The 15,624-nt window shown below is 39.3% G+C and overlaps 1 protein-coding gene across 4 annotated transcripts in view; it reads right to left on the bottom strand.

The window, feature by feature from the left end:
* The window catches only part of LOC115591540 (cAMP-specific 3',5'-cyclic phosphodiesterase 4D-like), a 102,736-nt gene that overhangs the window by 68,826 nt on the left and 18,286 nt on the right, over positions 1-15,624 (bottom strand). Inside the window, exon 1 of one of the 4 annotated variants that reach the window (XM_030433617.1) lies at positions 13,447-13,875. The exons of 2 other annotated variants lie outside the window; for them this stretch is intronic. In XM_030433617.1, the coding sequence (XP_030289477.1) occupies positions 13,447-13,649 (203 nt within the window). In that variant the 5' untranslated portion in view covers positions 13,650-13,875. Of the gene's footprint in view, positions 1-13,446; positions 13,876-15,624 lie in introns of those variants that run through there. One more of the 4 variants, XM_030433619.1, reaches the window with a different exon arrangement.

Here is a 15,624-nt window from a genome sequence, read left to right as displayed (position 1 = left end):
CTGCTCTGTACTTGAAATTATTCTTAAAATGTTTTTCCTTTTTATTGTACGGTCAAAGAAGAAAGAAGAACTTTTTTGCTGTTAGAGAAAGTGGTGATCTATGAATTATCTTTAGAGTTGTACAATGAAGTCAAAAATGATATTGCGATATGATTCAAGATTAGTGAAAGACAACATTTTTCATCCTAATTTTCCTTTTCACTGAAAAAAACAACAACTATTGAAAGCACGATGTTGTGACATGTGTTGGGGTCTGTACCAAACAATCATATTTTCTAAGGCTTGGTCATCTCTGCAGCACTACAGCACTTCATTATAAAGCTTCATTATTATGTATTTTTGAGGGATATTCTATTTGAAGCCGCTTCTACAAAACACATTCAGGTGCCTAATCCAAAACTCGATGGCCGATCATTGCATCATAATGAAATCTGTTTTCCTGTAATTTTGAAATAACCAGAGCAAAATGTGATTTTTCTTCTAGCCTGGCACACACAAGGAGCACTAAAACAAATGAAAAAAGGACTCATGGATCCTCTCATAAGAGGGAGGTCGGTGCAAGGGCAGAGATAAAAATCTCTATTCTATTCACAGACTGCTGTTTGGTAATTCATCAAGAGGAACTGCATTCATTTCTCTGATCTGTTTTGCCTTCAGTGGGCATTGTTTACACGCGGACAAGAAGTGCTTTACTCATCTCCTGTAGTACTCACCACGCTATTGCTGTGCTGTGGCCAGATGGATCAAAAACCCTATTTGGGTGTTATAACTTGCTTCTCAGAAATACATGGCATGTCACCCCAAAGCCCCTACTACTGCAGATGAAGGAAAAAAAAACTGCTTGTAGACTTTTCAGAAATAATAACCATAAGATTGGCTGAGATTAGAGGATTACCCTTCCTCAAGTCGTTCTGTGTCCATTATACACACAGAAAGTAATTTCAGTTTATTACCAAAGGCACAGGATTTGCTATTTTCTCAACTACAGGCTAGGATTGATTAGTCAAATTAAACGTTTTAATCCCTTTGATTTAAAGGCAGTAAATGTGAGACTGCAACAACCATGGACCGACTCCCACTTGAAGACAATGCCTTAGTCCAGGGCAAAGACAAGAATATATACAAAACTCAAAATATGTGCCTCATATAAATGGGACAAGGAGAGCCTGCAAACAGCCAGCAACCTTGCTGTGAGGCAACAGGACTGGCTAATGCTAAAATGGATTTGGATACTTTTCCCCCACTCTCTCTTAGTGAGTGGGATGCCACTGAAGAGATAATAAAAGAAATACTTTACGTCACAGATAGTGTCTGTTGACTCACTAATGTGTTTCATTTCCTGGTATTTGGCTTTGATGGCATTCATATTAATTGTTACAAGCTGCATGGGAAGCAGTTCACTGTGGGAATGTACAGCAATGTTTCTTTATTGTTTATCTACATTATGCATTTGAATGCTGAAAGCTGCACAAGTAGATTAAGCCTGGTTGAAAATGCGTAGTCTGTCCTGCTAACAAAACATTCAAATCATAGTTTGATCCCTAACACAGATATATAACAACATCAGGGAACAGCTGGTGGAATTGGTCACAATAGATACTTGGTGTGTTGTCTATCAGTCTGACAACTTCTTTATGATGCCTGCGGAGATGTCCTGCCACATTTGTTGTACAAAGAGAAATGTCTGTAACATAACATTACATGCCCTGCTACTGACCAGTTCTCTGCTTATGATCTCCGGTTATGCCTCTACCACAGTGGGTTAAACATGCCTACAGTGTCCTACAGTGGTCATCGGCATCCACAGATGTGCTTTAAACTGGTGCACAAAGCCAAACTGAATGAATATGGATGACACATAACGTTACACTCCACTGTGGCTTCAGCCATAATCTTGTCTAGTGTTGTTTTTCTTGCTTGGCACGCCTGCAGGATGTGACATTGGGGGCGTGGCTAAATCCTTTTTAGTCACAAGATTTCACCTTTAATTTTGAAGGTTGAGATTGTTAAGTCACTTCTATCGATATCCGACTTAGAATCGAGACTGCCTCATCCCTATCAAAGAGTAATGTTTTCATTTCCAGATATTTTTGGTGAATTATATTAAAGCTACACCCATGCTGAGGTCTGAAGTGTCATTTATTGTTCTTTTGCAGCAAGGCAGTGACAAATGTATTCCATGAAAGCATAACAAGGCACCAAAGCACCATTAAGCATCACATCCTGAGTAAAATCAACAAACAAATTTATCAAGCAGGCAGCAACCGCAATTTCCAAGAAATGCCTGACCTCTTTTTGCCACGGGCGACTGGACTGTCTTGAAAATAAGTAAACAATGTCAATTCTGTACCAGTCCTACCACCAGCCGTTGGCAAATGCACAGAGAGCAGGAAGGCAATAAACACTTTTTAAATTGATGTGCCTTTGCATCACAGTTGGGGATCTACAGTCAAGCCCGAAATTATTCATACCCCTGACAAATTTTGACTCAAAGTTACTTTTATTCAACAGCAAGTTTTTTTGACCAGAAATGACACAGGCTTCTCTCAAAAGACAATAAGACGATATACAAGAGGCATCATTGTGGAAAAAACTATTTCTCAGCTTTTATTTACATTTGAACAAAAAGTGGCATGTCTAAAATTATTCATACACTTTGCAAAATGTCACAGTCTATGGGAAAATTCAAAGTTCTATACCAGGGGTACTCAAATACAAATCTTAAAGGCCCACAAAGATTTTTTTCAATGATTCAAAGGTCCATGTATTGAGGTCGGTCAGGCCACATGCAATAATACTGTAATATTCAAAACAAAATGTCCTTTTCATTCTAAACAACAAAATACGAACTAAAATAAAATGTAATTTCCATTTTAACATAAATTAAAATACATAGTTGAATATTTCCTCTTTTTGTTTGCCTTCAAACATTGTGTCCATCACTTCAGTCATGCATTATTTTATTTCATTGTGACATAGATGTGACAAGCATCCTGCTTGCAGCTTGATATGACGATTTCAGTGCATTTATTTGTGTTGTGCTTATCTCTGAATTTGAGGAAATGTCTCTTCAAAATTCCTATGCTTCGTCTCATAATGCCGTTTCAAATTGGAAATATTCATCACAGCTTCTCCTGGCGTATTGTAACGCCCCTTATGGACTGTGGCGCAATGACTCTTGGGTATTCTGTTGGTGTTGGTGTAATTATGGTTCGTGAATGTGTTTGTGAATAAGTTGATATGTAAGATGGTTGTGGGTTAATTCACGTAATTTGTTCTTTGATTAAATGGAGTTGAGTTTTAACAAGGATGATAAACATTTTGGCACCGTGAGTGAAAGGGTGTTTGCCGGGAGAAACTCCCCGTCCGTTACAACGATTGCGTGATTGATATTACATGACGAAATGGGGTAGAACTACTTATACTACGTCTGGCCTTTGTTACTGCTGCACTGTAAAATATGTGGGGATTGTCCTGGTCAGAGTGAGAATGAATGCAAATTTTAAATCCCAACTTCTCTGAGTCGCGGAATTTCACTGTCCACTTTGTAATAGCAGTTTACTTGGAAACACGCCATTTTCAATCTTTTACCTCCGGCAAAATGTGAATACGCAAACTGCTCCGAAAACGATAGTGAAAGTTAAAAGTTGCGCTCGCAGCAGTGAGTGACCCAGCTGTCTCTGTACTGTTGGCATGGAGACAAGTCCCGGTGCACACGTGCTGACCAACGAAAACCCATGGTGAAGGAATAAAAGTTCGGGGGCCACAAACAGGAGGCCCGGGGGCCGCCTATTGAGGATCGCTGTTCTATACTATTTCAAATAGTCCAAGCTGTCCTAAAGCATCCTAATTACCTTGATTCATTGGAAACAATTGTTTTCATCAAATCAAGTGAAAAACATCAGCTCTCTGCAGTTGGTTTGTGGACAATCATGGCTAAGACAAAGGAGCTCACTGAGGACCTGCAACTGCACATTGTGGCTGCTCACAAGTCAGGAAAGGGCTATAAGGCCATATCTAAATGTTTTCAAGTGGCGACAGTGCAAAGTATTATTAAAAAATACACTGTGGAAAATCTCAGAGGACGTGGTCGGAAGCCAAAAGTGAGACCTGTGCTGGCCAGGAGGATAGTGAGAGAAGTGAAAAACAATCCACGGGTCACCACAAAGGCCATCCTGGTGAATCTAGGCTCTGCTGGTGGCAAAGTCTCAAGGCAGACAGTCCACTGCTGGGTTCCATGAACGCAGACCAAGGAGGATGCCACTTCTCCAGATAAGGGACACAAAAGCCCGTTTGGCCTTTGCAAATGCTCATCTGGACAAAGAAGAAGACTTCTGGTCAGATGAAACAAAAATGTTATTTTATGGCCACAATAATGTATCCTTCATTTGGCGTAAAAAGGAGAAGCCTTCAACCCTAAGAACACCATCCCCACTGTCAAACATGGTGGTGTGGACCTAATGCTTTGGGGGTGTTTTTCAGCCAAAGGACTATGGAAGTAGAATCATGTCATTAATCAAGAGCATAGATTTTCAGTTTGAAAGCATGATTTCATTCCTTTTCAGTGACACAGCTCCTTCGTGTGCTCAGATTTTTTCTCCTCATGCTCACATTTTGTGCTTGCATTTAAATTTCTTCTGCTTTCTTTCAAAATGTCTGCTTGAACTAAAAAATCACATGCCTGTGCTCACATTTCTCCTTCTTGCACACAAAAATGTCGCTCGCATTCAAATGTGCGATCACACAGATGAACACTACAATTAACTAAAGGCCAATAATACAGACATAAACACTGGACCACATTTATTTAATCTCATTGTCAATCAATTCCAGAGCAGCCCCATGTTGTTACAACCAGGGCCTAGGGGAAACCTTGCAGCAAGACTCCCCTCTTTCCATTGCCTAACTACCACTTGCTGCAAAGTATTTTTTAAGGTTTTTTATTTGAAAACATATCTAGAACACAAACAGGCATGCTGGCTGAGAGTGGAGAGAGGAGAGCCCCTTTAATATTTCCCAAAGTTAAATGAGAAGATGAATTACAGATTACACTTTACTCTCACTAAAGTAACATAAATCGTAGTTTTTACATTTCTGTTGCATACAGATTGAATATAGTCCAAGCTAGGCGTTTCCCCCACTTCATTTTTATGATAAGTAGGGTTGGGTCATCGCCAGTGACTGACAATCATCAACTCCTGAGACCTTTACCATCAAAACATCCCACCAGAAAGCATAAAAGATTAGTATCACCACCACAGGCAAGCAATTGTTGGTATTTGTGACAAGTGAGCTGGCCACTGTGATTCTTTCAATCACCCCTCTGTTTTTGTGCTATTATTTTTTTTTATCTTAGCTTCCTTAGTATAGATAGCTGCCCTGTTGTTTCAAGTTTCAGAGGATGGAAACAACTCAGATAAGAGCATGTGGTGCAGAAACAAAAATATAATAATTATAATTATAATAATAAATTTTAAACCCAGGACAGGGTTGTATGTTGGACACTCGCCAGGCAGGGATGGGAGAGTTCAGCTGCCACCTTGTTAACTTTAGGGATTTAAAAGTGGATTTAGCTTCACTTCTATCCTATCATCCTGACTACAGAGGCAACCAGCAGAGTTGTCAGGTGTTTCTGCACTGCAATATTGACTAATGAAACCAGATGAAACACGCTGTAAACTTGAGTAATCTTCATTCAAGACATTTGGCAAAATGTAAGTACACAACTCACCAACATATATAACCAAGTCAGACATTGTAATGCAGAAATGTACACATCATATCTTTAAATACAAAGGAAATTAACATATATGTTTTAATAATAATAATACTTTAAAGGCGTTAAATATTGCTATTTAATACGGTGGCAGCCTTTAGAAATCTATTCCGACCTACCACAAAAATAATTACCAGAGCTATCCCCTACTAAAGTATGAACCCTATCCAAAGAGAGTTTTTTTTTAGCTTGTCTTCCGCCTGTCACTTGTCAGAAAGAAGTCTCCAGTGCCCTGACTAATTGTTACTGGCTAACAGCCCTGACAAACAAACTTGAGACTGAGCATTGTCTCTCTGGACGACTGTGACTGTCTTCAGCTGACAGTGTGGAGGAGGGGTGCGGGCTGCTTTGTGTTTCCTCTGTCAACTTTACAATACCACAATGATAATAAATCAATGCCCTGGCCACTAGACACTCTCCACCTTTAACAATCACAAGATGTTTTTTCAGACCTCTCAAAGGGAGTACCTGGCTGTTTGGAGCAGAAGCACTATTGACTATGTGTGATCAATCAGGGCAGGAGGAAGTGGCAGTAACACTGGCTATACTTATATTTCAGAAACTGAGGGAAAATGCACAACTAATTTAGCAAATTAGACATGAAACTCAGGACAGAAAAGGGTGCAAACTCATAGTTCGAATGCAATAAGATTAATTTTAGTCCTGTACTGACTTCATAAACCGAATGAAAGGAATTTCATTAGAGACATCGAGAGAATAATCATCTCATCATTGAAAACTAAAATGTTCCCGTGGTATTTTTGTATACGTTTATTAACATTGGAACTAAATAGGCAGAATCCATCAGCAGCTTTAAATTTAACTGGAAATTTACCTAAATTTACCTTGCAATGACCACAGTGGCATTAAATGTTTTCTATTGAGCAATGCAACTTGATAACAGCACCATCCACAAAGCAAATGACATATGCAGGTCAAGTAAATGCATTAAATATGACCACAATAGCTTTCAGTGAATGGACAGTCTGTATGTGTTTGTGTCTTTTTTGAACATGAGATTTCGTATATAACATTCAGATTCTCCGTCTTGATGGTGGCTACTCCTCTGATAACCCTTTATGCCATTATCCCTGGAAAACAGATGGGCTCCATAGCAACGGGTGTCATTTTTCACCATGTTCTCATAAGAAGTGCTTTCGAAGCAGGCCGTTCCTGTTTCAAGTTGACCATTGGTCCAGATCACAGTATTCTTTCTTGCTACTCGCGGCTTGGGAGTGCAGCCACTTTGAATGCACAAAGACACTGCAGACCTAACAGCATGAGAACATCCCATCGCCAAAAGGCCACCAGTTCATTCCCTTTGAGAGCTGACATTTGTTTCTAAAGTGTCCTTGAGCAAGACAGAATCTCTACTTGATAATTCATTATTATTCAGCCTGGAGACCAGCCTTCAGCTTATACCAAACCTGGAAAGACAATTCATTTTCTAGTGTGCATCTGCCCTGTTGGCTTTGCCAAGAAATTGGGATATTAAAGAGCCCATCAGTGTGTCCAAGGTTACAAATATAAGCATGCAGAAATCAATGCTAATAAAGTGAACTGGACATTAGAATTAGGTCAATTAAATTTACATTGTGCTCTATAATGAACTTACTTAACTAAACTGACATTATCATACCTGCCAACATAAGGCTGTGAAAAAGAGGCACTCAGGTCAGTTGAAGTTTATCACAATATAGCCTAACAACTCTACAAATAGCAAAAACAGTCTTTCAATCTTAAAGGTCCATCCATTCATAATTATAATCATAAGTTTATATCACCTGAATATATTACTTGTTGTGTTTTTCATTACCTTATGGCCTGTGTCCCCATAGTGATTTCTTCTGAGCACCAGCGTCTATCTTAAATTGTTTTTAATGACGAGCGATTGTCTGCGGAACAAGGGGCTGACTAGAGAAAAAACACTGCTCCCAGTGTCTTTTTCAGAATGCTCTGCTGTTTTTTGTGTGACCCCTTAGAGTTGAAAATCACTTTTTTAAGGCAACCAATCATAATTAGATTGTACCGGACTCACTGCTAAATGCCAGTAAATACTCAACAGGACCAATCAGGTCCTTATAGGGTCTCACTGAGCAGGGCTGGCTTTAAAAAAATCTAATTTTCAATTGAATTATCATATATTGTTTCATAAAAGGTGGGTGACAGGGACCAAAATTAACACCTGCCAAGAGTCAAATGTGGGTCTACTGTTTAGTGAGTAAATGTTTGAGACTGTCCCCTGGCGGGTAAATGTTTGTACCAAAACAGTTATTAACAGTTCTTGAACATGTAATCAGCTGAAATTAGTATCCGGTAGAAATTATGTTCTTTTGAATGTGAATATCTAAACTGATGAGGGACGAAGGTAGCTGCGTGAAATTTATTCATCCAAGTTTATAAAACCTTCTGAAAAAGTTCTCTCACTCTTGGGAGTATCTGAAGTGCTATTTCTACAGACAGAGAAAGCCTCATATCCATTCATGTTTCATATTTTGTCTTATATAAATCTCCATCCAAAGTAGACTGAGGGTGTTTTATATTTAAAACTGATCTGACGCATGTGTAATGATACACAATCTGGTTATTCTGGTACAAAAACAGAAAGATGTATTCTGTGAGGGAAAAAAAGCAATGCTAGTGGCGATATTGGTGGCTATAAAGCTGGCTGACTCATTGCTCTTACTCCTACCTACAGCTCAACGTGAATGCATTTCCACCGTCATCATTCAATGTTGGATAGTCGGCGCAGACTGCATTCACACCGGGAGGTCTCAAGATATTGTTTCGAAATAACCGACATAAGGCACGCTTGTCTGTGAGGGCAACCAACAGTGACAGCAGCTTTTAATGGTCATTTAACAGAGGCTAATGTCTGTGAACTTAGACCATCCATTTACATTTATAATTCGATTTCACACATGCAGTTACACAGATACAGACAGGGACACAGACAGACTGCAGTTTATTAATGAAATCTGAGGTCTGATACATATCAAGTTGATGTGGCTTGTGGAGAGAGCAGTCTATAGAATTGTTTTTGAGTATTTTAACACTGTGACTAAGGTCTAAACATCAACACTCAAAAGTATTTATTTTCTACATGTGTATCTTTCACCTCATCTTGCTGAGTAAATTAGGTCTAGGCTTTGCACACATTTCAGACCGTTTACAGTCATGTAAGGCAGTGAGTCATGCGTAACCTCAGACCTTACGAGATTTTAAATTGAAAATTGATTCTGGATTGAATCGGACACGAAAAAATACAAATTTGCTCAAATCATGTAATCACGCGATTGATTACCAAATTGTTTACCTCTGACCTTTTGAATATTAACTGGCAATACTTCATCGTCAAAATATGCCTGTAAATTCTTCAGTCATGAATGTTTTGTAATGTTACAGTAAATTTGACCGTTGACCTCCGACCAACAAATGCTAATAAGTTCACTCTGGAGTCCAACTGGATGTTTGAGCAATGTTTAAAGACATTTCTCAAGGCGTTCCTGAGATATCACATTCATGACAATGGGACAGGCAGAGGGACGGACAAATTGAAATTTTATGCCTCTGGCTACACCTATCGCCAGCAAAGAGGCATAAAAATCCTTTCCCTTTTACAATGTCCAGCGTGAAAAGACAGGTTGAATTGTAACAATTTTTTGTTGGTAATTTTTTTCAGTGTAATATCAAGAGAGAAAAACAGCACTTCAGCTTGTGTGTTAAAAGCCTCTGAGGTACAACGAGCCCCGGCATTGTTTGTTGACAGCAAGTAGTGTCTGGGGAGCAGAGCTGAATTGACAGCAGTTTTCATGCCTGTTCAGTTCTGCTGTAGCCAATCACACTGATCTTATATTGGCTTTTTTTTTTTTTTAACTGATCCATTCCTTTTTCTAAAGGAAACAAACTCAGTGTTTCAACTCAAGTCAGTGTTTGCAGCTAGTGTGTACTGGACTATAGAAAACATCAACTGTATGATGTAAAGGGAGGATGGCAGTGTTTCCCTGGAGTCTTAAGATTAAAGAGACTAAAAAAGGAATCAACTATCTACTTAGAAAAATAGATAATAATGTGTCACAAAACTAGTTTTCAAAAATGAATACATTTAAATACATTTTTGACTTATGTCACTACAATAAAAAGTCAATTCATGGCTGTCTCCTTATATCTATCCTTTCTTTTTTCCGTATTTTCAAAACAACCAATGCCAAAAGCATGGCTGTTCTCTCAAACTGAAAAATTGCAAAATAATACACAAGATGTGAGCCACAAACACTGGTCATCAATGTCTTCCCCTGTAGTGCTTGGGTAAGAAGGAGAACAGAATGTCTTACTGAAGTCAGAGCCCTTAATCAGCCTGACTGATGATGTTTACAGAGCAATGTACTGTTAGCTAAACAATCGCTCACATCTCTCCTCCCATCTTTTAAAGTACATGCAATACAACACAAAGCTCTGACGAACAGGTAGATAGACTCTGCAAGAGACATCCAATTAATAAAAGTGTGCTATTTCATGGACTTTTAATCCTGCCAGTACCATGATTAATATATCTAAAAAAAAGAGCTTGCTTTATTTTGTCAAGTGTTGAGAATCTGATTATTTTCATCAATCAAGAAAACAAGTTATACTGTAACTTCTGAACTTGCAATAACATGTAATTGCTTAAAATTGCATAATTTATAATGCTGTGGTTGCAATACAACCTTCACAAGAAAAATGTCAATACTTAATCACCTGGTCACCAAGCACCAACATGTCAACACATATAAGGTGTTATTTATAATCTGCTCTGCTGCTAAATTTTAAACAACCAAACCATGCCACCCGCTGCAACATTCAGTTCGCCTGCTGCTGCAGTCGCTATAGAAAGTGCCTGCTGATTCTTTGCTGTACACGCATGCACACCGAATAACATGTGTGAGTTGTTTATGTTTGAGCAGTGACAAAATGGCTGCAATGGCAAGCACCAAGCCTATAAGACCGGCACCGACCTCTTTGAAGTTACCGTATGGCAGCATTTTGAGTTCCATGAAGTCGAGGGGAGAATTGACAAGACCTACACAGTTTGTAAGGTGTGTGGAACTTAACTTAAATACTTCGGCAACACAACTAAATTGAGAAACCACCTTGTGTGATACCACCCAGAGTTGGGAGAGAAGCAGCGACCTGTTGCAGATGCCAGCCAGAGAATGATCGAGCAGGCGGTGGCACAGCTTCAACAGAACTCTGAGAGAGCGAAGCGGACTAGCCATGTTTTAGTATGTGAGCTGTAGGGGTGTGCCAAAATATTGATACTACGATATATCGCGATATTTCGTCTTGAGGTACGTTATTGATACACTGGTGCCAAATATCGATATTGCCCACCACCACCACCCCTCTTCGGAGGACAGCTTTATCTTTATTCAAACATAGGTATACAACCAAATAAAATTTTAAAAATAGTTTAAATAGCTCTGAAACCCACACATATAGATATTTAATGATAGTTGTAGTCAGTGTGTGTGTTAAGAAGAGACACTGTGCAATATACTCTTTGTTTACTTGGCTGTCATTCATGTGAAATTGATTGACAATGTTTTGTAATTCCTGTGAAATGGATTCAGTGCAGTCAATAAATTCTGAATTTCTCCAGTGACACAGATATCGTGATGTATCGTGGATGAAATATCTTGCAATATATCGATTATCGCATAATCGCTGTATCGTGATATTATCGTTATCGTGGGCAAGTTATCGTGATAGTATCGTATCGCGAGGTACCTGGTGATACCCAGCCCTAGTGAGCTGATACATAGGTCCATAATGTGTTCAAAATTCAAGCTGCACTGATTATTGCATTGAAAGCTTTTTTTATGAGTAGCAAACTCAGATTTAATTATCATTATCATATTTTTTTAAATCATGCATGGAAATGTACACAAAAAAATGTTGCATCAAGATGCTGCATCGGTTTAGAATCGAATTGTTGACCTCAGAATCGAACCAAATCGTGAGGTGCCAAGAGATTCCCACCCATAATCAACAGTGAGATAGTATTTGGTTTATAGGGATTCTGCTGTTGTAAACATTACGGCACTGCTCTTAAAACAATAATAAAAAAAAAAATCAATTTCATACCTGCTCAAAATCATTCCTTTATTTAATGATATATTTTTAAAAAGCAATTATCTCTAGTTGAAAAATATTGAAAGAACCAAACCCACAACAAGTATCAAGAAAAGTAGTGGTATCGATTAAAATCCTAACAATATCCATCCCTAATAAATGTCTGTGTTTTCCTCGACCCATGTTACAAAGTACTGTGAAAAAGGGCAGTAACTAACAGTCTTGTGAAGCAGTTTTCCTTAAAAATCCTTCTGCCACGTTAAATAAACAAATCTAGTTATCAATTATCACTAAAGGACACATGCTATCGCGTGCGAGATATGCAACATTTCCTCATCAGCCACTGCCATCTCAGTGCTTTTCAATATCTGCCAAGGGCTTGTATTGGAGCTTGGGCAAACAAACTGATCGAGTTGACAGGCATTGAGAAGTCAGTGAAAATGAATAACTCACCAACACCACAGACAATTTTGTTGATTCATTAATGGAAAATCTATCGTGTAGACAAGCTTTCTCTGCTCCAAATTTTAGCAAAACAAGAATGTCAGTAGATAATATGTCTTCCCTGACACCTACATGTAAAAATTTTAAACAGAGCATTTATAATTTACCATTGGATGGACTATTTCAGACATGCAACAGCACAGTGAGAGACTAAATGTATAGCCTACTGTATGTGATGATCTTAATATCAACATTAAGACACCGGCTGAGAAATGCATTCCACTGCAAAACAGTGGTTCGCACATTTTAACGTTATGCATAAGAAAACAGATTCATCACAGTCTGAAATAATTTGTATTTTTCTCAACTGCTTTGGTCTCATTAAGTTCATTTCCAGGAAATTCAGCGAACAAAACAAAACAAAACAGAGCAGAAAAATGAATGATTTAACCAAACACAATAGGGGAGATTTCAGAATTGTGTGATGGAGCTTAATTGATGATGAACTATCCTAACATACAGTGCGTCAATAACCCTCTGATATTCACCATTTCTTTATGCAGGCAGGGTTAGAGGTATTGGTAGTAAGAAGCAAATAAGAGGCAGAGGCTTTTTTGCCATGTCATTACCACAGCCAGCCTGCACAGGTTACATCTTGTACTTAACTATGAAATAATAACATCATCAATCATTGCTCCAGTTTGTCCCCTGGGAGTTTCGGTGTATGTCCACAGTTGCATGGAGGTAGATCAGAGATGGTTGGTGGTTATTTATACCGTTTTATGAGTGGGGTTTGGTGTACATTCAGTACAAATCACAGGTCATTTGAAAATCTTTGTCACGTTAATTGAATAGACTAAAAGACTTAAATATCTATGTCTTGCCACAGCTTTGGTTTATGTTACTACCCTAATTATCAAAGTAATGCACCTGCCTTCATACTGAACAAACTGTCAGCCAGCAATCATTGCTCCAGTTGGAGAAGCTAACTGTTATGACGTTTTATTCAAATAGTTAGCTATCTGTGTCTTTAGAGAGTTAACTTATCTTGAGTAAACAACAAAGCCGATTTAACCTGTGGTAAGTTTAGACACTTGCGATGGGAAAGAGGTTACCGTTTCAATGAGGAGGGCCAGGACATGCGGGGTTTTCTCAGCCCGGGTCGCAGTTTCTCCAGAGTCCGGTTGCGGCACAGGTAGCGCTCGGTGTCGGAGTTGAAGCGCTGTTTGATCCGTATGTGAGTCCTGGGTTGCCGCCACAGATGCTTGGGCGGCTTGGCGAGCCCCGCTCCCTCTCTGCTCAGCGTGGTACACTCCATTTTGTCGTTAAGTTGTTGTTGAGTACTTGTTTCTGTTTGTGGTTGAACGTTGAAGACGGACCAGAGAGGAAGCTGCTGTGGAAACCCCGCGCTTCAAACCTTTTTAACTGACAGAGATCAGCGCGCGCGGCATTACGGTGCGCTGCTGTCCACGAGCCAGAGTGCTGAACGAGTCCTTTCCTCTGTAGGTCTCTCTCTCTCTCTCTCTCTCTCTCTCTCTCTCTCTCTCTCTCTCTCCTTTACTCCGTGGGTCTCTCTCTCTCTCTCTCTCTCTCCCTCTCTCTCTCGCTCTCTCTCCTTTACTCTTTAGGTCTCTCTCTCTCTCTCCTTTACTCGTTAGGTCTCTCTCTCTCTCTCCTTTACTCTTTAGGTCTCTCTTTCTCTCCCTCTCTCTCTCTCCTTCCCCTCACATTCAGTCAGTTTTCTTCCAGCTCCTTCCATCTGCGTGTGTCTCTCTCTCTCTCTGCCAATCATCAGGGTATGTCATCTGCTAGCTGTTGGTAATGTCTTTCCTCTGGCAGGACAGTGGACAACAATTGTGATATTCTACAAGTCTTGCAGCTGTCAGTGTTCATGTTAGGGGGGGTATGTTTGCTGGTTGTGGTGTCTCAAATGTAAGGACTCTCTGCTTCCGTGTGGTGTAAAGAGGACTGCAAATCCGTACTCAAGTGCACAAGTTCCGTGTGACAGACGGGATTCAAATGAAGTCATTATTTTGTCTTACTCAGTTTATTATTCTAGTTATGTGGGTTTTTTGCTTTATCTGTTCTTTTGACTCCTAATGTAGCCCTCTCTGGTTTTGCATCAAACACAGATCATGTCGGTAGGCAAAACGTGTTTTTATGAAAAACTATCAATGTATTTTATATATTTTGTAAGGCAGCCAGGGAGTAGTCAATATTTTTTATATAAAAAAAAAACAATTATAAAAGAGTAGAAACTGTCTTTCCTGTACTTGTGTCCAGAATTAAATTTTTAATCGAAGCCTGCGAGCTAGTTTGTTCCCTTTAAAGGCGTGTATTATGCCATATAATGAGCTGCTCTTGAATGCAGCATATTTGGATTCAGGGATGTGGAGTGCACCTCTCTATGGTCATACTGACTTTGTGCAGCCACTGGAGGCTGTGATTGAGGTAATTTTAACATTTCTGTCACGCACTGAAAGGCAGATTGTGAACAAAGCTTGATTATTAATACAATTATGACAAAATGTCAATTTTCATTAGTTGCAGCCCAAACTGTAACATCTGCACATAAACAGTTGAGTTGAGATGGGTTATTGGGTTATACATTGGGTTATTATTATTCGATCACGGTAACATTCAGTCATCATGATGAATGGTTTAATATTCTGTACGGATTTAACAGGCTACTAGAAGTTTAAAGGAATTGGTAGCCTACAGCTCTTTCATTGCTTCATGGGAGACTTGGCTACATGTCGTACATTCAAATATATTCAGCTTTATTAGCATGACAGTAAAGAAACAAAGTTCAAATTATTGGCTTCTATCATAAATGTCATGCAGAGCACACACACACACACACACACACACAATGTTTCTAAATGTTGTGTGTCTTGTGTGATTGTGATTGTAGAAAGAGGAGCTACAGTAATGTGAGGAAAATATGAAAACACACTCACACCTCTGTTACTGCAATTACCAGACACTATGCAACAAGAACAGGGCTTTCATTATCACCTGAAACCACAAAATATATTCAAGCCTACTCCCTGTGTGTTTGTGTGTGTTTGTGTGTGTGTGTGTGTGTGTGTGTGTGTGTGTGTGTGTGTGTGTGTGTGTGTGTGTGTGTGCGTGCAGCACTGTTCTCCACTGTCACTCGGAGGGCTTTGTTTGCTCAGATGGAAACCCTGCTGTTTCCTGAGTGCCCAGCTGGACTCAACCCAACACTGACACACACAAGAAAGAGACTCGGAGCTAATGAGTACAGGTCACATTTCCAGCTAATCATAGAG

The sequence above is a fragment of the Sparus aurata genome, chromosome 11 (assembly GCF_900880675.1).
Source record: "Sparus aurata chromosome 11, fSpaAur1.1, whole genome shotgun sequence".
Lineage (NCBI taxonomy): Eukaryota > Metazoa > Chordata > Actinopteri > Spariformes > Sparidae > Sparus > Sparus aurata.
This window is presented reverse-complemented; position numbering and strand designations above follow the sequence as displayed.